Source organism: Mus pahari, chromosome 15, assembly GCF_900095145.1.
Source record: "Mus pahari chromosome 15, PAHARI_EIJ_v1.1, whole genome shotgun sequence".
In the NCBI taxonomy this organism is placed as follows: domain Eukaryota; kingdom Metazoa; phylum Chordata; class Mammalia; order Rodentia; family Muridae; genus Mus; species Mus pahari.
In genome coordinates, this window is record NC_034604.1 from 1,837,090 (window position 1) to 1,860,284 (window position 23,195).

The following is a 23,195-nucleotide window of genomic DNA, read 5'->3' on the forward strand; positions in this document are numbered from 1 at the left end:
GTCCTCATTAACAGAGTCCTCAAACTACTGGTTGCACCTGATGAGACAGGCCCACAGGGTGATTCTCTAGATTGCTGAAATCTATTCCCTTCCCAGTCTCCAGGGCAGAAATGAGGAGCCTACTGATGTTAAACAGGATGTTCCCACCCACTACATTCTTGGGCTTGGTGAAAATTCTTTTACTGCACCTGCAGAGTTAGGAGGTGCTGTCAAATAAGCTGGCAGAGACAACATTTTAGAAACTGTTCAGGTTTTAATTTTACTAGGCTGAAACAAACAAACAAACAAACAAACAAGTTTCAGTTTGTTGGGGGTCTAGATTCTCCCTCTTTCATTTGGCTTTGAAATTAGAAATTTCTGATGGAGTTAAAATATTTCAAGATGGTCTCTGCTTAAAATAAGTATGTTAAAACTTGGAAATCTAGGATAAAAGAAATAATTCAAAACCCAAATGAGCACAACTCATTTTGTTGAAAAATATAATAAATACACCAGCAATGTGCTCAATAGCACAAACTTTGAAGGACACAGGATGACAAACACACTATTACACTGTGACAGCTAACATCATCATTACCTGGACCCACATTCCAGGAAATGTAAGTAACACAAGAAAACACATCTCCAGCTGAAATCTGAGTTTGGTTTTGCCCAGTCTCCCTGGGCACATGTGCCCTGGTTGCTGAGCTGGGCTGTCAGGTCACAACTGTCCTCTCTCATGCCAACACCCATAACCAGCAGGCTTTCTACTCGGCAAGGGCCAAACAGGTAGACTTGACTGCCTTCTGTTCTTCTTTCTCTCTTCTTTCTCTCTCTCTTCTCTCTTCTCTCTTCTTTCTCTCTTCTTTCTCTCTCTCTTCTCTCTTCTCCCCTCTCCCCTCTCCCTTTCCTCTCCTCTCTCCCTCCCTCCCTCCCTCCCTCTCCCCTCCCTCTATTTCTCCACCTCTCCCCCTCAGCTGTGTTTCTTTATAAAGACTGTTTTCTAACATTATCTCAACACTAAGAAGGATTTTCTGTGCCAGGCACTGTCATAAGCTTTCACAAATGAAGAAGAGTTCCAAGCTCTAAATAATGATGTTGGGACTCAAATTCTGCCTTCTGGATGCTTTCCCATCTTCCCAGGGGTAGCTATGGCCACCTTCACAATCTCTGGAAGAACAATGGAGGGGCTAGAGGGGCTCAGGTTCTGTTAGATTCGATGTCACCTACCTCTGCAATGCTCTTGAGTTTTGGCAAGTCACTCTGTGTATAAATGTTGTCATCTATAAAATGGGCACAACAACATATAGCTACAAAGGTGGTGTCATGGTAAGGTAAGAGAAATCCTTCCTGGAGGGTCCATGGTAGTTCTCACCAGTTGTCTGCTCAGCACATCCTTTCTCCTGCCAGTAAGTAATCAGGAAGCTTCTGATATTTACATTTGGTAGGAAGGAAAAAAAGACACAAAACTGAAAATCTCATGGTATGGATGGAATAAATCTGAACTTTTACAGCTTTGTTTCTTTTATGAGAAGCAGTTGAGGAAAGGGAGGAGAAATGATGCATGTTAGTAAGAACTGCTCAAACCCTGCCTCTCCTGTGTCCTTGCCCAGTATCTGATCCATTCCGTCAGATTTTATTCCCAATGGTCTCTCATCTCAGTTGTCAGTTGACTAAGTGTTAATTGGATTAACAATTCAGTGTGAATGGGAGTTAACATGTGCATTTTAAGGAGCCAGAGTTGGAGTTGTGGGGATACCTCTTCTTATTTGTGCTTATACACAGCAGTGAAGAAAGAAATCTGCTGGCTTGCAAGGAGAGCGCCCCTTTCTGGTCCAGGGAAGAAAGCTGCTGGCTTGCAAGGAGAACCCCTTTCTGGTCCAGGGAAGAAAGCTGCTGGCTTGCAAGGAGAACCCCTTTCTGGTCCAGCATGGATGAAGTCTGCTGGCAGGGTTTAGGATGCTCACTGGCCACATTTCTATAGGACAGCAGAAGTGAAAACTGTGGCCTGGGGTAGGGGAAAGTGTTTTGATAGTGCTTATTTGTAGATTTAGTAGTTTACTAATTAAATAATTAAGAAATTAGTTCAATAGGACAGGAAAGATGGCCCAGGGGGTATGTAGAGGCACTTGTGGATAAGCCTGACCTGAGTTCAATGGCACAAGGAGAAAATGATGTATAATACATAGCAACACAGAACTGTCCATGACTACCACATGTATGCACTCGAGCCAATATGTATGCATGGCATGTGCCTGTAAGAACACAGTAGTAAATCAGAGTGTAACTTTAAAAAAGCTCAAGTACAGAAAGAAGGGTTGGGAACCAAAGGCAACCAAAGTCTACAATACAGAGTAAGTTAGATAAGCATGAAGACCAAAGGAAGAGGAAACAAATGTTTTTTTGTAAAAATTTTAAAAGTTAATTACATCAAATATCAATGGTAATAAAAAATATTTACACAATGCAGCTACTGAGACTTAAGTAACTATTCTTTAGGGGAGCTAAAGCTAAGTTTAGAAGGCTTTTTTAGTTAAAATACCTCTTAGAAAATATCAATTACAACAAGTTTCAAGTTTCTCCATGTCAAAACTCTTTTATAGTTCTTCCTTTTGGACGGACTTTTTATATGAGAGCTTCAGATAAGAAACACTGACAACCATACAAGGAAAACATTTTGTTTTTTTAACTTACCCTTGGCAGAAATAATATGTGGCAACACAAAAGCTTACTACTGCTATACAACAGTCAAGCCAAGTGTTTCTCCCAACCTACAAAGGATTGGAGAGTGCAGGGATTTGTCAAAGTACTAATAACTTACCACAGACTCCAAGTACCCAGAGACTTCTGAATGTTTCCAGAACTGCTAATGCTGTGTTACATATGAAATTCAGACCCTGATAACTGAACCTCCACACTGTAGGGGCAGCAGACCTCCTCCTGGCATCTTTACGCTGTGACTAGTACCTGTACACACTGTCTTTTCAGGGCATTCTGATGCTAAAATAATGGAAACCATTTCCTGAAAGAGTTTTGTGCCTAGCACAAATGTCTGGCCATGAAATCTTTCATCAGCCAATGAAAATGGCCATTTTGAAAAAAAAAAAAAGCATGTTTTGTCTGTTTGCTTGCTTTTAAGATAGGGTTTTCCATTGCCTGAGCTGGCCTCAAGTTCACCATGTAGTGGAAGACGACCTTTAACTCTTGATGGAAGATGACCTTTAACTCTTGATCCCAGAAGCCCTCCTGCTGTCTTCCCAGGGAAACCAACCTAACTAGGTCCCGCCTGTACTCTCTCCACAAGGGCTAGGATCACATCTTTTCTATCTTGTACTGCATAGTAGTTACAATAGTTAATGTCTGTGATGAGGAATAAGATGATATTTGATAAGGAAAACATCAGGCTAAGGTTCAGCATCAGGCAGTATATTTTACAGGATCCATGCAGAAGGTTGGGTGTTTCTTACTGTTCATCTAAACATCATCATATAACTCAAATGACTACGATAATGACCTCTTACCAATGGTACTGTTGAAAGCAAGATCCTGGTACCACAAAGATATTATTTTTATTTTGTAATTTCAAAAGTGACATTTTAGAGGAGTACACAAACTGCATTTACAAAGCAAGGATTGGAAGTGTGCGGCTTAGCAATGTAAGGGCCTGCCCAACATGCCTCAGAACTCCGACCTGGGCAACATGCCTCAGAACCGGGCTCAACCCCTGCGCAGATCAGGAAGAAAGGGAGTAAAGAGGAAAGGACAGGGCTGTGCTTTCTAGTGTAGCCTTACAGACACTTTATCTTAGCCCCTGATTTATCTTTGACTCACAGTGATTTATAACATTTTTGCTACACTTTTCCCCACACATCAGCTTTTATGCCAACAGCTTATGATTTATAAGTACAAATGCACGAGGCTGGGCAGCTGTGGATCTGTTGCAAGAAAAGCAATCCCTTGTGACTACTTTGCTATTTCCTAACACTGGTTTTCAAGTCTTGCCTGTGGCTCTTTAGTCAAGGCACATGTTTATTTAGCATGGGTACCTACAACCCAAAGACTGTGCAGGCAATGGAGAAGACAATGAAATGACAGGCGCTAACTAGCACAGACAGAACGAGACATACAGTATCCTTCGGTGAGAGTGACCTGAATGGCTTTGTTAACAAACATCTACAGGCCCTGAGCTACAACTAATCACATTCTACCTTCATTTATGGCCACATTATCCTGAGCATGCCTGAGATCAGATTCTGCAAGAGCTATTAAAGGAACAAAGTCACCCAGATTTGAAAACTCTGGGCACTTTGGATTCCTTTTCCTTTGATTATTGTCTGTTTTCTCCTCCATCAGTGTCTTTATTCTCTTTTGAACTTGTCTTATCAAGTGGCTGGGAACAGGTGAGACCTTGTTTCCACAGGAGATAAATTATGAGGTCTATCTGTATTCTCCTTGCCTGTGGGCTTCCCTGTCTGTGTCCATATGTGCACAGGTAGACACTCTGGGTCCATATCTGGCTTCATGACCAGGCATCCATGGACACTATCAGCATATCATAGGTTAGCCCCATCTCTATCCTCTTTTGGCACTCGTTCCAAGTAGCCTGCCTTGTGCTCTCCACTCACAATGACTAATTAGTGCTGGAGACATCTACCTACCATGAATAGTGGCCAATGTAAAAAGCTTGAAACTCCCAGTCTCAAAAGCTCACCACAATCTCCTCCATTGTTTGTCTGTTGTCCTTGGACTTTGCTTAGTCACAGGGGCTCATTCAAGATTCTCTAAGTTGTATTTCCTATGCCTCTTTCACCCTCCAGGGCATGTCCTTCTTGACAATGATTAACAATGATCTCTTGATTGTGGCTGCTATGTGGGAGACCATTTGCCATCCTTCTTTCTGTTTCTATGTCTCCTTTCTGTTATTAATTATGCTCCACAAGTATCACCCCTCCCAGGATGGGGAGGAAGGTGATGACAACTTACCTGTCTCAACAGAGTAAAATACAGACAGACCTTAGAGTGAAGAGATGGAAGACTGCTAACTTCACTCTGTACCCATTCCTTGCTCTGCAGTCAACATCATAGAGATCTCCCAGCTCTCAGGAGGCCTGCCTGGAGCCTTCTAGGTCACTGCTGGCTGTCCTCCTTTTCTGCTTTAATTGACCATCATGACTTTTATCTCTATACTAATATACTATCTGTCTCTTCCCACAAAAAAAGAGTAAGTTCTGTAAGGCAGAAGTTGTTTCATCCAATGCCAGAGTCTCAGCCCCTAGATTGCTATCCGGCTGTTGCACATTGCAGAATTTACTGACTGAAGAGGTGAACTAGGAATTCTAAACCATATTGTCTTGCTTTCTTTTTCTTATTTTTTCCTGACATAAAAATATACAAAGCACAACAGCAGTGAGTCCCCAAGCTCTGTCTTTGCTGCAGCTATAGTTCTGACTCCTCCTTTGTTGAGAATGTGCTCTGTAAGTAGTATGTGTCTTTCTTGTGTCTCTCTTCCTTCTGCTTCCTCACTCCTTAGATCCCACTAAGTCGGGGAATGGAATGCTTACCTTGCTCTACTTTACACTATTTTAAATCAACAGTCAATCTACGGTTGTGGAAACTGAACACTTCTTGCAAGGCCACAATGCTGAAAAGAGCTGGATTTGGGTCCAGATCTACGCGGCACCAAGCATTTTCCTTGTTCTAACACAGTGAACTCACAAAGTTGTTTTGAAGTTCCTTCTTTTATATGTATTAGTCTCTACCAGTGGATTCATTAGGTTTCCAGGAAGGAGAGTAACTGAATATTGGTCTTCTAGTTCCATCAGCAGTTCATAGCTTAGGCTATAAAAGCAGGTTGTGGAGCCTGCACAGCAGTCAGCAATGTAATAGTATTCAAAGGGCAGGCTTGGCACATAGGGACATGCCTTTTCATGCTTTACTTCTGGTATGCATGCCAGGCTTGCTGCAAACTACTTCTTGTTCCAACTGTAATTGTGCATGTGTGTGTGTGTGTGTGTGTGTGTGTGTGTGTGTGTGTATGTGACACTGTGCTGAATAATCCACACTAGGTGGCTTGAAAGCTTCTGTCTGATTCTCCTGTTTTCCACTTCCTGTCTTGTGAAAGGAATGCTGGGATTACAGACGCAAACCATTGCATTCAGCTTTACCTGTTTGCTGGAGACTGGATTCAGGCTGTCGGGCTTGGTGACTAGCTTCCCCAGCCCTAGACAGGGCTTTTTAAAGCCAAAATTCCACAAAGAAATGTCATGATATTTTAAAGTACTGTGATAGCCAGCCCTTTGGCGCTGTTATTAAAATACCTAACAGAGAAACATAAGGGATGGAGGGTTACTCTGGCCCACAGCACTGAGGGTTCAGTCCATGTTTTCCTGGTTCCACTGCTCGGATGAGGATCCTCTGGTGTCAGCATGTGGTGGAGGAGGTTGTATCCCTCTGCTGTCAGGATGCAGAGGTTAGGAAGAGTACTAGATGGACTCAGGACAAAGGATAACTTCAAGGACTGACCACTACGACTTCCTTCCTCCAGTTAGGACCTATTTCCTACTTTTTCATCACTGCTCAATAATGCCAAAAGATGAAGCCACAAGGAGATAAGTGCGTGGATTAGCTCAGAGCCTTCGTTGGCTATCTCAGGAAATATCTGCACAGACACACCCAGAAGTAATGTGCTTTACGAACCCCTTAGCTGTCTCTTAATTTAACCAACTTGAAAGTGATGCTTAACCATCACAATCATAAAGTTTTTAAAAATTCGTATTTGAGTCTTTTATAATTTAAAAGAACAATATGAATTACCCATAAATTTCCTAACTCTACAATACTACTGAGGTCACCTAAAAACTCTAGGTGTAAGTCAAGAGGTCCAGGAATGCTACCAGTTCCCATGTGCTACCTCCTACTCAGTAAACCTGAGCAGCCCCTGTAAGATATGGCTGAGCCGACGAACACCACTTTCGGGGCTGGAGGAGCTCCTCAGAGACAAGAAAACCAAGCGCACGTAAGACAGAGAAGTGAGGCCTGTCTCTGGCTCTTCCGTTTACTTCTAGCATGAGTCTGGCCAGGACAACAAACCTCAATCTAGTTTGCCCTCACTTTCCTCCCTATAGCAAGAAGGAGAGAACCAGTGTTTCTCTCGTCGGATCTGAAGACACCAGAGAGGGTCCAACACCATTTCTATACTAATATAGACCCCACAGGCAAAGGATGTGTCGAGCCAAACTACCTGAAGCCAGGGAGTGATTGCATGCTAAGCAGACCTGTCCTTACTTCTGTGCTCTCCCGGAAGTTTGAGAATGCAGCATTAGATTTAGGCTGTGTTAAACCTTGATCCTTGAGTACATATACCTTTGCTACTGTGATGCAATGATTCACACTCACAGCACACTTCTGCTGCAGGGCTTGACTTCAGGAGAGGCAAGGCTGAAGCTTGAGCAACGCTGCAGCAGGTGAGATGCAGACTCTTCTGGGGCTCCACAGCCTGTGTACGGCTGGGCAGCGAGATGTGGAAGTGCTTTGCTCTTTCAGATAAGTTTTCATCCCTATCACCCTTGTCTCCTTAAGAATACGGCAGAGTAACAGGAAATGTTCTGACACTAACAGAAATTCATCTAGATGAAATATTAAAAATCAGTAATTGGCAACATTAGAACAGATTAACAAAATGCTAAGCAAAAATCTTAATTAAATTGTAATTCTTCGGAAACTTATGTTACCTTATATGAATGGACTATCTCATAACTTGTTTTTTATTTCATGATATTTATATTTTTCCTAATTTAAAAAAATCACCAGATTTTGTTGACAGTATATAATTTTTCAAAAATAAACATTGCTTTTAAAGCATCAAAAACAGAAATGTTAAATTATTTTAAATTAGTTTATCAAAACCCAAACAATCATAAATTGATCTGTTGCTTTCTGTCTTTGTAGCAACCAGGACCAAGCTCAGAACTTTAAGCATATAAATAAACAAAGAATTCTTCCACTGAGCTAGACCTCTAGCTGAGCAGTGCTTTCTACCATAAGCTGGATGCGGGCATCTTTGTAATATCTTTAGGATTTTTAAGTCAATTAATCTGAAGACAAGAACAGTAAGTAGACACTGTTAAGGCATTGCCAGGTTTTGGGCCTCTGGTCCTATCAGTATTACACTTTGAAAACAAAAATGTCTATCTTGTCTCCTTGGTTTGCATAGCAACCTAAAAACCCTAGCAAACTACTTGGCTTTTATCCCTGTTCAACTCATCACACCCACCATCTGCATAAATAAAGATGCAAGCATCTGCTATATGGCAAGTGGTCTCAAGGGCAGATGTGTGTTCATTCTTGTGTTCATGTCACCAAGGCTGGCTACTTTATTAGAACAGATGTACACAATCTCAAAGTGTTGTGTCCCACAGTGAAATGTCTCCAATTGCTTTCTATCAGAATACATAACTGCTATTTACACCTGCATTTATGATAATGATAGAACACAGCAGGGGTTCTGACAAGTGAGATGTGATGCTATGAAATATATTTACATGGTTAATTGGAATTCCTGGAGACTATGCTGCCAAGCAGTCACATTGACAGTAACACATGTCCAAGTAAACTATCTGTTTACCATCCCTATCCTGATTTTTTTATATAGGTATGTGTAAGTACTTACATAATCTGAATTTACTCATAAGAATATTTTAAAATCTAATATTTTATTCCAAAATAAAAATAAGCTTCCAGCTATGGTCTAATCCGTTATTTTAGGCCACCTAGGTCATTTCTACTTGGCTGTATAAGGATATAAAGCTAAGTGTGTGTTTCCTATTTGTCCTTCTGTCAACACAATAATGTACTGATAATATACAGCAATGTTTTTCACAAGTTACTGCACTGGAAATTCTCAATTTCCAACATTAAATAGTTAACTAAAACCAGCTTGAGAATGTCATTTGTATCTGGTCGGCAACATAAAGTGGCACAAAGGTCCAAGAGCAACACTTAGACCATTCATTAGGATCAAATGTTTCCATATGACGCTCATATCTTTAGAGCAATATTGGTAATTCATGAGAATGGTTCCCTCCTCCACCACCCAAGTAGATCAGGCCAAAAAGCATCGTTAACTGCCACACTGGAGGCATAGAATACAGTGGTTCTCCTTGCTATCAATAGTGAAGACAAGGGCTGTGGAGCCTGAGCATTTACAATAGCTTTCTGTAAAGCTTTCACTAAGCTACAGTGCTGTGGTGACTGTTACAGATGCACTATCTACTTTACTAACTTGAAATTTAAAATGTCCCAACCTACCATCATTATAACTAGTGTTTGTATGTAGCAGATGTGTATGCATGTATATAGACAGAGGCACCATCTACTTTTTTGAAACTCTTTTATGAGTCTCTCACTGGCTAAGAGCTGGATAACTGGCTGCAGGTGAGTGTGAGCCCTAGGGGTCTGCCTATCTCCAGTGCTGGGATCACCCCCACTTCTTGTCTCCCTTTTATATGTGGGTCCCAAAGTTTCAATTCAAGTCCACAAGCACATTACCCACTGAGCCATCTCCTCTTGACTAAATATGTTTTATTCTGTAAATTATCTTAAGCATTCTATTGTGTTTTAAAGGAAATCACAAGGAACATTTATTAAGTATTTATTTTTATTAATGATTCTGTATTCACAAATTTGTCCACATGGTAAAATTTATTTGTAAATTCCAATCCAATGCTCATGTCATTCTCCGGCTTACTCACACACATGTGAGGAGCAAAGAGAAATCTGAGCTATCCCATCAGAGCTGAGGTCAGGCAAGGTGATGCTATGCCTTCATGTCTCAGCCTTCATGCTATAAATAAGAGTTCTTTTCATGGTCTATTTAACACCGGGCTTTTGTACTTTGTGTTTGTTCTTTTGTTCTTGTTGAGTCACTAGAATGGCTTTCAGCACAGTGCTGAAGCACCGGGCCCCGTGTTCCTAGACACAAGAAAGCTGTAATGTGTCTTTTGAAGAAAGTGTGAATGACTGATACACCTTTGCTCAGCATACAGGATGCTGCTGGGTCTGTGAGTTTGGTGTTAATGAACCAAGTTTATTAAACTGGGCATCTTTAAACTGAAATATGTGAAGCAGGATTATTGATTGGCTGCTGTGACCAAGGCCCACAGAAAGTCAACTGTGTATCTCCAAAGGATGTTGGTTCCATGTTGGCTGGTGCAGTGTTCTGGAGACTTCAGAGTCCTCGACTGTAAATCCCAGCCAGTTACCCATGTCTGCTCTCACACCACAGTCCACAGCCCTACTCATCCTGCCCCTACAGAGGCCTGCTCTGAGCCAAGGCCCCAGAGTACATAAGAGCTAAATGCAATGAATGCTTCCTTCTTCTTTCACTGGAATGAAGATAAATCTTATTTACCAAGAAAGAGATGAGGGGGAGAGAAGAGGGAGGAGAAAAACTCCGCAAGAGAAGGCTAAGAAAACATTTTTTTGTAGCAGGTTTGAAATGTATATTGGATAATGAGGCAATGGATGACTTAGGTGAAGGCCTCAGGAAGCAGAACTCAGGCTAGCTGGCGGCTGGGGCTCCTGACAAGGGCAAGTGCTGAGCCGAGCCCACACTGCTTTTGCTCTTCCTCATTGCTTAGTTCAATGTCTCTCTGAAGGCAGTGCATGTTTGTTAAAAAGAGTGTTTGCTTCTACTGACCTTAGAACTCTATCCAGTTGGGTGTTTCAGTAAAAAACAAAGATTGAAACATTTCCACAAAATCTGCTCTGACTTATAAGCATGTTTTGAGACCTGAACATCTACAATATAGTTCAGTAGACATCCGAGAGCCTGTTTCATGCCAGTTAACTTTTAACTCTGCTGAGGGAGAAAATTCATCAGGAATTTTATAAACAGTCCAAGATGAGTAAGATCTTTTATCTTCAAATTAACAAAAAGAGGCAAATATTGACTAATTATTCCAAGTCTTTTTTGAGACCTAAAGAAGTCACAGTCACAAACACAGGTAGTTCATGTTTCATGTCCATGAGACGTGCATGCATCCTTCTGACACTACCGCAGCATCCTATTTACTTACCTCTTTAACAGTGAACTACAGCTTACTTTGGTACTTACTTTGTAGCCCAGGCTGCCCTGGAATTCACTATCTAGCTAACTGACCTTAAACTCATGGCAATCCTCCTGTCTCATCTTCCCAAGGGCTAAGATAATTACAAGTATGAGCTATCATACTTGCCTATTATTTTAAAAAGTGGTATTATTACTATCACTATCATCATCATCATCATCATCGTCATTGTCGTCTTTGTGTGTGTGTGTGTGTGTGTGTGTGTGTGTGTGTGTGTTAAAGGCTGATGCTAGATCTCTTCCTTAATCATGTTCTACCTTATTTTCTTTTAAATTTTATTTATTTTTATGTGTATGGACATGCCTGTAACACATGCATGACTACCTTGAAACAGGGTGTTGGGTTTCCTAGAATTGGGGTTACATATGGTAGTGAGCCATCATTTGGGTGCTGGAAACTGAACTATGTGCTCTGAAAGAGCAGCAAGTGCTCATAAGCTGTGAGCCATCTCTCCAGCCCCTTAGCCTGGGGATTGAACTCAGGTCAAAAATGCATGTGCTTTAAGTATTTTATGACAGTTTCCTAGGCCTTTAAAAGTATATTACTGAACCAGAAAGGCCTTTAAAAGTATATTACTGAACCAGACGCTAAAAATGAATTCAAATATGAATTCACAAGAAAGATAGTAATAGCAGTGGCTCTGAGTCAGACAGTCTACAAATGGTAATTGGATAACATGTGCTTAGCTAAATGCAGTGGTCCTGAAAGGGACCACTCAGATGCACAGTGTCTGCCTCAAGGCATCTGCTTCCACTTCCTATTCTCATTAAGCAGAAGCAGCACTCATAATGTGAAAACTCTATTTAGGTTAATAAAATATTAAGGCAGAGTTCAGAAAGACAGCATGAGAATGTATAGCAAACGCGTTCTACCTGCAGCTGACTTGCCTAGAAATCAGCAAAACAAAATCATGAGCTTGACAAACAACTGAATTCTTAGAGATTCCCATAAAACAGAGCTTCCAACTGATTTAAAAAAGACAGCACTTCAAATTCCCCTGACGTATCCAAAGTGTATTTTAACGCCCAGGAGGCATGAACAGAGTGAGCTCTTCTCAGCACACAGACTACCAGTCAGAGAACTATTTGACAGTGTGGTGTGTAAGTGTGTGTGTAAGTGTGTGTGTGTTCCAGTTAATCAAATCTAAATAAATGCACTTGTATTTTCCTTTTTTCCCTCTCTCCTCATTTCCCTCCTGTCCCCTACTTCCTATGCTGTTCAAGCCCTTTCTACCTCTCTCTGTAACTATCACAGCATGCGACACAACTCCTGATGAGGACCACCTAGGCAATCATTGAACTGGCTTTCAACACAGAAGAGTTCCCTTAGATGATAGTATGCTAACAGAATACTTTCCTTAAAATTCAGTGTCAAAATTCTGCTAATGATATCCTATGTGAATTATGTATTGAAATGTATGTGTTTATAACCCTGAAATTTTAAAAAAATCCCGTATTTCTAATCAGTCATCGTTAGTTGGCTCACTCTATCAATCAGCATTTACTTAATAAATGGAGTATGCCCAGAAAACTCAGGTCACAAAATCTGGTTTCAGAGACACAAATATAAGAAGAATCATAACAAAGGAATGTAGTATTTTTCTTTGTTAATATAGTAATATTAATCAGGAAACTTTTGAATGAATAAATTAATAGAAAACTAGTTACTCATGTAAAATTGCTTTCTTTCCTCAAGTAATTTCCCATAGTATAATTTCTGTTTATATTGACTTAAAATGACCTTAGGAATTCAAATATGTAATTTAGTACTGATCAGAAAAGAAAAAGAGGATGATCAAACAATTATTAGCAATCTACTTTGTAAGTTTATATGGTGGAAATGGAGACAAATAGTGACCTTGGGCTTGTGACAGATCCCAATAGCTTATCGGTTGGCAAAAATTTTCATTTCTTGAGCCTTTAAAATAAAAATTACGTTCAACCTACTGTGAGGACTAAATGAACAAAGGACAGAAGACTGTAGTATAGTAGAGTGACCATCACATCACACTGGACTGTCTTTTCTTTCTCACCTGTTTCTCCTACTTCTTTACCAAATTGCAGGACTGGGTCTTCAGCAAAGACCAAGGAGGAAGTTCCTAGGGATTCTAAGTGTCTAGGAGACTTCAGGGGGCTTCCTCTGGAGGCCAAGTCAAAGCTGGAAACCAAACTTATGTAAGAGCTCAGAGACAGCAGAGAAACAAAAAGCTCCTGAGGCCAGGCAAAGCAGCTAGGAGGTGAGAGGATGGTATGCTCTATTTCTCTATGAGCTAGAAGGCACATAGTTCATGGATTAGAGACACAACACAAAGACTTGCAACATCTTAAAGCTAAAAATGAATGTTTGATAACCCAAGACTTCTAAATGGAAACTGAGGTTTAGGTACAAAAGTAGCTTGTCTGAGGTTTCATAGCGTCAGGGGGGCAAGTAATTAGGACAGGAGTCCACTCTCTGGATAGCTGACCCATTCATTTTTGTCTGTTCTTCTTATACAACTCTGCCTCTTGTTTGTATAGATAAAGAAGCGGAACTAGTAAGGACTCTGAATAGCCACTGCTACTGGCCACTTCAAAGGATACCCACCAGAAAAATCAGAAAACTCATGGTCTTCATTTCTCCTTGCTCCCCTCTCTCATTCCTACATCTTTTCCTGACTTAGTATGAGTCTCAAGGGAAGTGATTTCCTGTTGGCCCAATCACTTCTCTGCTTACTTGATAATGGGCCCCTAGGATTATGCTTGGCTTTCCAGGGGCTAAATATCCCAAGCAGGAGGCAGCTTTTTGCGTATCTTATTGATAGGGCAGGCCTTGTTTTAATAACAACCATGAAGAGTGATGGTTTTAAATGCCTATTCTGTTCAGTAACATGCTGATGAGGCATGTAAATTATCTCCATTAACCTCCATATGTCCTATACAGTGGGATTTACTATCTTTATTTTACAGAGTTACAGAGAAGGGTATACATCACATGATGTACCTAAGACTAAAATTAAGAGGTAGAATCGAGTTATAAACCCAGTGTCCATGCTTTGTAAAACTTAAGACACTATCTTTTAGGGGTAGAGATCAGTGTCTATCACATTTATTTTAAGGATCTTGACAGAAAAATCTCTTATTAAAATTATGATCTATACTAAGATTATTCAGTTTTACAGCATTAAAGATAACATCTTTTCTTATACTCATGTCAGAATTTCTCTTCTGTATAGAAGAAGCAAGGAAAAAGGAAAATATGTACTCCTTCTTTATGTCAGTTCATTTTTTTATAAAAGGATGATGTAATTAATCTTTATTATGGAGTCTATTTCTACCTATAATGTTCCTCTGAACACTCTGGAAACTTCTGCTAAAAAGTTAATCATGGTATAATCTATGTATGGTATCAACGGAGGTAGGCCAAACCTGAGTTAATTTCAGAGTAGATAACATGGTCTAAAAAAAAAAAAAAAAAAAAAAAAAAGGCACTGCCTACATGTCATCATCTACAGATCCCTTTTTAACAACATCTAACCTCTCCCTGCACAGCCAGATTTTCTACATCTTTCTCCAGGGTAGATCCTGGTGAGTCTCCTTGACCCCCCCAAGCCAATACAGCCATTCCAAACTGCCATATCTAGCCTGTGTCCCACTTTGTCTGGCCACCCTGCCTGCAGTGCAACTAACCTCCAAGTTTCCTCCCTAACCACTACCAACTCACAGGTTTCCCCCCATACCATGTACATCTTCCCTACCAAGCTACATTGAGCACAACTTTCCCCAGGGTCTAGATTTGTGGATCTATTTGACCCTTCCCTCCGTAACCTATCAGATACAGTCAGGATCACACATCTAGTGCTCAGGCCTAGTCTGGCCAACCCTGCCTGTGCCACAACAGTCTCTAGGTTTCTGCCAGGATCTACCCTGCTTACCTTTCAACTCACAGGCACCTTGTATGCCACAGTCAACATTTCCACCCTGCAAGATCTACCCCCACACTATAGGCTTGAACCAAGAGGCACATCCTGTATACTATCCCAGTAGTCCTCTCTGTCCATCTGTCCCAAACGATTTCCAACCTTTAGGCTCAACTTACCTGTACATCTCCTTTTTGGCTCCTTGTTCGTCTATAGCAGACTTAGACCAAAAGAAATACACCTAGCCAGATCCCATGGCAAAAAATATAAACAATATGAAATATCAAGTCAGTATTTTCTCTCTAAAATTTACCAGTCCTATAGAAATGTTTCCCAAGGAGAAATATCTAGATGAACACCAGGATGCCAAATTTAAACAACAATCATAAGCATTGTTAAAGAATTCAAGATATTCAAGACACAAAGGAAAAGCTCAATGAAATTATAGAGAAAGAACTTAGGGGAGAATAAATGCCTGAGTAATGGCCCCACAAATGTAAGGCTATGGAAATGATAAAGGAAATGCAAGACTTGAGAATAAAATTTGATAAGGAGATAGAACCACTAAGGAGAACTCAAGCTGAAATGATGATGATGGAATTGAAAAACCCAATTAGCAACTAGAAAGATCAAAGGAAATTCTTAGAATAAATCAAGTAAAAGATTGATAGGGTGCAATAATAAAGTCTAGACCACATAAAACAGGAACATGGGCTGGGCGGTGGTGGAGCACATCTTTAATCCAAATACTCGGGAGGCAGAGGCAGGCAGATTTCTGAGTTCGAGGCCAGCCTGGTCTACAAAGTGAGTTCCAGGATAGCCAAGGCTACACAGAGAAACCCTGTCTCGAACAACCAAAACAAACAAACAAACAAACAAACAAACAAACAAAAAGGAACATGGAAAATAGCCACCTCCCCCCACAAAGATGAACATACAGAAAATGTGGGAAAGGAGGAAGAAAAAGCCTTCAAATTATAGGCATAGATAAGGGAGAAAAAATCCTATGTCAATGGTATAGACCAGATTCTCAACAAGGTCACATAAAAGACTTACCCCAATTAAGGAAAGACATCCATATAGATACAAGAAGCACACAGAACACCAAATGGACAAGAAAAGAAAATCTTCATGGCATATCATAACTAAATCACTAAGTGTATATATAAAAAAGAAAGCATATTGAAAGCTACAAGAAAGAAAAACAAAAGCAAAGAAATCTATGTCACATATGAACAAAACCCCATAATGATTTATTAAAAGCCAGAATGGCCTGGAACAATGCATTCCAAGTCCTAAAAGACTAGGACTTCCAGCCTAGACTAATATACCCAGCAAAACTATCTGTAATAATTCAAGAAGAAAAACATTACATAATATAAAGAGTCTAAAATTTTTATTCAACAAATGAACCTAAATACAGAAAAGAATATTTTGAACTGAAGAGAATTGTCAAGAGACTATGGGAAGAAATATGAATCCATAATTAGTAGAACACAAAATACTACTGAATAGAAACAATACTACCAAAAATCAACAACATGAAGAAGGCAATTAATAGACATATTTCAACAACTTTAAATATCAATGACATGAATTCTCCAATCAAAAGACACAGGCTGAATGAAGGGATGGAGAAACAAAATCCATCTATCTGTTGTCTATAAGAAACACATCTTACCTTTAAAAATAGGCATAGCAAAGAAAAAAAAATAAAAATAATAGGTATAGCTTTAGAGTAAAAAATAGACTAAAAGTACTCAATCAAATATTATTATCCCAATTTCTGACAAAATAGTCTTCAAACTAGAACTTAACAGAACAGATAAGGAGGGATAATCAAAGGAACAATTAACCAACAAGAATTATCCTAAATGTATACATTAAACTCAGATGCACTTGATTTCATAAAAATTGTTACTATTGGATTTAAAGACACAGATTAACATCAGTTCAATAATCCTGTGTGATTTCAATGTCCCACTATCTCCAATAGGTAGATCATCTGGACAGAAAACAGAGTAACACCCGGATTGCTTGACATCATGCATCAAATGGGCCTAACAGGTATGTGCAGACAATTTCACCCAAACTCCAAAGAATCCACATTCTACTCAGCAGCACATAAAATCTCCACAATAGACCATATCCAGGGGCACAAAAAACAAACAACCCAAAACCAAATCAAACCAAACCAAAAACCAAGCAACCAACCAAAAACCTCAAAACTTTACAAATAAAAAAAGACTTAAATAACTTACTCTATTTGAATACAATGCAATAAAATTTAAACTTGGGGAGGGAGGACAGTGTGTGTGTGTTGGGTGGTAAACTGGCAGTCCTGAGCCAAGCAATACCACAAAGACACACTGCACAAGAAACCTCACACAAGAGATTTATCGGGAAGAACATAGGAAAATATGTCTTTGTGGGGCTGCCTCTGCTTGGTAGAAAAAGAACAAAGAACTGACCTGGAGGTAGGCTTTACACAGGGTTTCTTGGGTCAGAGCATTCCAAGGTGGCTTGGAAGTGATGGGGCTTTGTGGATTGTGGCATTTTGTGATCCAATCTCGGGCTTTTTATTCTGTAGGATAGAGCTTGGCTACCTGCATCTCAAGGGGCTGGTCTGGTTATTAAAACCATTGGAATGTTCTGTGGGTATAGCCTTGTGATTGGTGGTCCTCAGAGGTAGTCTAGCCATTCAGTGCCTTGAGGGGCTTACGAATTAAATACCAAACACATCTCTAATAAACACACAAACTCTTAGAGATTAAATAGTTATTAAATTGATGAATGGGTAAAAAAAAATCAATAATGAAATAAAAACATTTCCTGGAACTAAATGAAGATACAGTACAACAAAACCAATGAAAGCAGTCCCATGAGGAAATTTATAGCTCTAAATGCATACATTAAAAAAATATCAAAAACAGCACAAGTAAATGGCTTGATGATACAACTCAAAATTTTGAAAAAACAAGAACAGACCAAACCCAATCCCAGTGGACAGCATAAAATAATAAAAATCAGAGCAGAAATGAACGAAATAGAAACAAAGAAAGTAATACAAAGAATCAGTGAATCCTGTCAGATCTGGTTCTTTGTGAAGATAAACAAGATCAGCAGACCCTTGGCCCAACTAACTAAAAGAAAGAGACAAAATCAGAGATGAGCAAGGAAATACAACAAACACCAAAGAGACTCAGAATATTTTAAGGGACTATTTTAAAACCCTGTGCTCCACTAAGCTGCTAAAAGAAATGGATAATTTTCTAGATTCAGCAAAACCACCAAAGAAGTCAACAGCAAACAACCCCGTAACAAAGGAGGAGGGAGGCGGGAATAGCAATAAAGCCTTCCTGCTACATGAACCCAAGGGCTATAAGGAGTCACAGCAGGGGCTACCAGATTTTCAAGGAAAACCTGTAGTTAGTCCTTCTCGAACTATTAAAAACAAGAAAAACAAACAAACAACAACAAAAACCAGTTGCAAGAGCATCCCTAACTCCATGTATATAGCTGGTATCACTCTAATACTAAAACTGGGTAAAGAAACACCAAAAGATGAAAACGACAATGTTAGTGGTGGAGATAGTTTAATAAATGCTAACAGAATACGGACATCTATCAAAAACATTATGTACAGTGACTAAGGTGGCTTTAATCATAAAATGCAGGTGTGTTTCCACATATACAAGTCTATAAATGCAATAAACTAAATAATATAAAGACAAAAAAATCACATGTTCATTTTAATCAGAAAAATAATGACTGAAAAAAATCATAAGGACTCATACTATTAAATATTTACTTAATAAAACCCTATAATACACATAATTCTTTATATAAATATACATATGAAGTTTTAATGAACTTTATTCTTCAAGGCTGACAATGCTCCCTCCAGAACTCAAAGGTCGCCTAACAAAAAAACCCCAATAACATACAGGGGATGCACTTTTTTTTTTTTTTTTTTTTTTGAGTGTTGGCCAGGGTTGTTCAAGAGACCCCTCAAACACATGTTTTATTGCTATTACCTATGGCTGCCACACCCAGAGGTGGAAGGTGATTCTCAATTGCTGAAGATATCAAGCACTTCATAAACAGGGCCCAGAGGCCCAGAGCTGGGACTGCCCTGAATGCCCCTCCCTGAGGCCTAGCTTTTATGGTATCAGAAAACTTCCAAAGGAGGGAGGCAATCAACAGTCCTCCATAGCTAGGACACTTATGAACTACTCCAGTGGCCAACATGTCACAATAACCTTACAGCAGGGCACACATACCTAGGCAGTAATCCACAGGTCTCAAATTAGACAAGATCTGTTTAGCAAGAGAGAAACTGGCGAACTACTTAGTGAAGTCATGGGTACTAGAGAGAATCTATAACTAGTACTTTACTAACCCAGGACAATCTGTGGCAACAATCTAAACAGTTGACTTAACACCCACAGATAAGAAGTTTCCATTCCTCATCAAAGACACTTCAGACAGATAAACCCACTTCAGAAAACGACCACCAATCAAATGTGGAGACCTGTTCCAATGGATCTACAAAACATTCCTGTACCTAAGACTCAGGGAACATTATAGAATTTTAGTAAATCGTGGAGCATTGTTTAAGAAGGGGTTAGAAGGAAGATTGTTGTCATACTGTGTCTCCTAGTAATGTCAGAAGCTACACTTAACAACATCTCACTACCGTGACTGCCTAAACATGAGCTGATCAAGGACAACAAGAGAGATGCTAAAGTGGATGAGGGAAAGACCATGAGGTGTCAGCTAAGGAATGCTGAGTGTGGGAGAATATAAATATACATATGGAAGTGGGCAAATTATCCAATACCAAATGGTCAGTCCTCGATTCACACATACACATAATATCATAGAGACAGGTTATATTTAAGAATAGATACATATATGCATTAATGACAATTAATGAAAAAAGAAGCCATGAGGTTGAAAGACATTGAGGAGGGGTTTATTGGAGAGTGTTGAGGGAAGAAAGAAGAGAGAAAATGGTGTAATTATTTTATAATATCAAAAGTAAAAGAAATAATTAAGATATGTTTTTTATAGGTTTCATGAAAGGAAATTAATTTTTCTTACAAATTTCATTTTGTATTATAAGAATACAATAGGTGTGTGTGTGTGTGTGTGTGTGTGTGTGTGTGTGTGTGTGTGAATATAAATATGTATGAGGCATGAATGTAAAACTTATTAAGATACCTGAGTCATTATGCCAGTGAAGCCACATCCATAATCCCAGTGACATCTATTACCTCCAGCTAACTGGCAGTGGTGAGCTGGCCCCCCCAGTTCTGCATACAATGAGTTGGTCTGCTTTGGGGGCCTTTCAGCCTAGGAAAGGAGACAGATCTGTATAATGTTCTGCCAACCTGGGAATCCATAATCACTAGATGAATTACCAATGGAAATGAACTTTTAGATGTAATTGGAGGTTTTGCATTTAATTCTAGGAACTATGATACCTTATGACTGGAGGGTGGAGGCATTAAATATATCAACTAAAATCATTATATTGCAATGTATACAGTGCTGTCTTCTGTGGCATGCATTGTCTTACCTTGATCTTTTGGTGGTACTGATGAAGAATTCCGCATTATGATGTATATGAACCGAAGAGTAGCTTTCCTAAAATATTCAAGCACAAAGAATCATTAGGAAGTAGTTGAGATATTTTGTTAATACACAGTAAAGTATGAATTATACAAGCTTTTGAAAACTGTTTCCCTCCTAAGTGAATGGCAAATATGTTGAAGTGGACTTGAGGAGGGACGCTGGGATGCTTTTTGAGGGCCCTTGCTCTCAGTCACAAAGCAAAGAGTCTCTGAAAATGTCTGCCTGATAACTATATTTCATATATCTTGTTTAAAAAATAATTAGAAATACTGATAATTATAACATTAAAACAAACATTAAAATGTAAATTATAAGCTATAAGGATAACACAACTCTAACATAGTCACTTAACAGAATATAGTCTTATCAATGTAAACTGTAAGTAAGAAGCCTGTGAAAGAGCATACGAAATGCTGATACAATCATACTAAAAGACAAATGCCAGTACTGTAGTCATACAGGAAAGCACATGGTGGAAAATTCACACTTGTGTCTGCACTGTGCTTGGTCATGGAATTCCAAGTTTTCCCTTTCAGGTTACCAAGTTTCCAAGTTGTCTATACATTATCCAGTAACATCTGGTCCTTAGTATTCATGAAGCTTGATACTGAGAGCTCCTCAGAGATCAGAAGTCAAGGATATCTGGTGTGCTATTTGCATATAATCTACTACATTCTGCTATATACTTCAAATCATTTCTAGGTTACTCCAATACTTGGGTACAATGTAAATGTTATGTAAATAAACAGCCTTATATAGGTGTATCCAACCTGAAGTCTATGACTGCATGTCTCCCAAGACAGCCATGAATGTGGTTAAATGTTTGTAGGTGAAAGAGTCTTGTAAAGTTAATTTATTTGAGCCCAGCATGGCCTAGAACTCACAGTAATACTTTTTCTTCAGCCCCTGCTCCAAGTATGAGCAACATGCTTAGCTATAGATGGAGCTTAAAAAATATTTTTGAAGCAAGACATGGTAGTACACACCTATAAATCCTAGCACTTGGAGCTAGAAGCAGAGAGATGACAAATTCAAAGCAGCCTGGACTACACGATAACTTGTCTAAAAAACAAAACAAATCACACTTACCATCATCACCACCACCATTATCACTATTATTCTGAGGCAGGTTTCACTACATAGTCATGGATGGATGGTCTGGAAATTATTATGTAGACCAGGCTGGACTTGATCTTACAAAAATCTGCCTGCCTCTGTCTTTTTCAAGTGCTGGAATTAAAGGTGTGTACTACCATGTGGGCCAAAACCTTATTTTGAGGATGTGAAATGCAGATATGGAAAGGTAACTGTGTTTATGTAAAAAAAAGACAAGACCTTTGAAAAAATATTAATCAATATTTTTATAAGCTTTTTAAGAACAAATGTTTTTCGAGGAAACATCAACAACAAAAACAGTTAAAGTAAAGACTGATGAAACTTTTCATATTTTAAAAAATGGAAACTGGGTTTTAAAAAAAAAGGTACATTTTTTTTTTTTTTTTTAAAACAGAGTAGCAGAGGCCACAACTGTCCTTCGACATAAACAACAAAAGTAAGGATAAAAGAGTTAACGGGACCTTTTACGACAACAGAAAGCAGTTCATCAAAAAGATCCCAGCAAGGCTGCAGCAATGGCTTAGAGGGCTGCAACACTGTCTAGTCTCCCAGAGGATTTGGGTTCGATCCATTGCCCAATGTGGCAACTCACAACTGTCTGTAACTCCAGTTCCAGAGGACCTGATGTTCCTCTTCTGGTCTCTACAGGCCCCAGAAATGTGAGTGGTAAGCAGAAATACAGTAGGCAAAATACCCATGCACATAAAATACAAACAAATAAATCTTTAAAACAATATCAAAACACAAAGAGACAGACAAACAAAATCCACAGCAATGGATCCCAAACAGAGCAGAAAGCACGGCAGGAAGTGCCTCTCAGTGAAGTGGGGGAAGAGTTCCTCCACTGTCTCTCCTTCCTTACAATTCTTCAGCATGCAAAGAAGCTATAAAATATAATCCATAATAAAGAAAAAGTCACCAAGATGTTAGAAATAATAGATAAGAATATGAGGAATTTATTTCATCTTTTAATAAGGGATGTTGGAAGAATATACTAGCAAATTTTAAGGCAGAACAGTAGACACTACCCAAAATGAAAACCCAGAATGGGGAGTTAAATAAAAGCAAAATACAGAAAATATAGAGCATCATGAACTGAGCTGTAGGACAAATAAAAAGCTCATGTCAATAGCTGGAGAGGAGAAAGATGGAAAGACAGGAAAGTTTCTTTAAGAAATATTAGCCCAAACACTAATGAAAATGAAGCCACAAAATACCCAAACTTATGGGACACAACGAAGGCAATCCTAAGAGGAAAATTCATAGCCCTGGGTGTCTCCAAAAAGAAACTAGAGAGAGCACATACTAGTAACCTGACAGAACAACTAGAAACCCTAGAACTAAAAGCAAATTCACCTAAGAGGAGTAGAAGGCAGGAAATAATCAAACTTAGGGCTGAAATCAACCAAGTGGAAACAAAAAGAACTATTCAAAGAATC

The 23,195-nt window shown here is 39.2% G+C and overlaps 1 protein-coding gene across 1 annotated transcript in view; it reads right to left on the reverse strand.

Moving 5' to 3' along the window:
- The window catches only part of Znf438 (zinc finger protein 438), a 66,653-nt gene that overhangs the window by 9,069 nt on the left and 34,389 nt on the right, over positions 1 to 23,195 (reverse strand). Inside the window, exon 2 of the mRNA XM_029547114.1 lies at positions 20,585 to 20,652. Within this exon, the coding sequence (XP_029402974.1) occupies positions 20,585 to 20,621 (37 nt within the window). The 5' untranslated portion in view covers positions 20,622 to 20,652. The remainder of the gene's footprint in view (positions 1 to 20,584; positions 20,653 to 23,195) is intronic.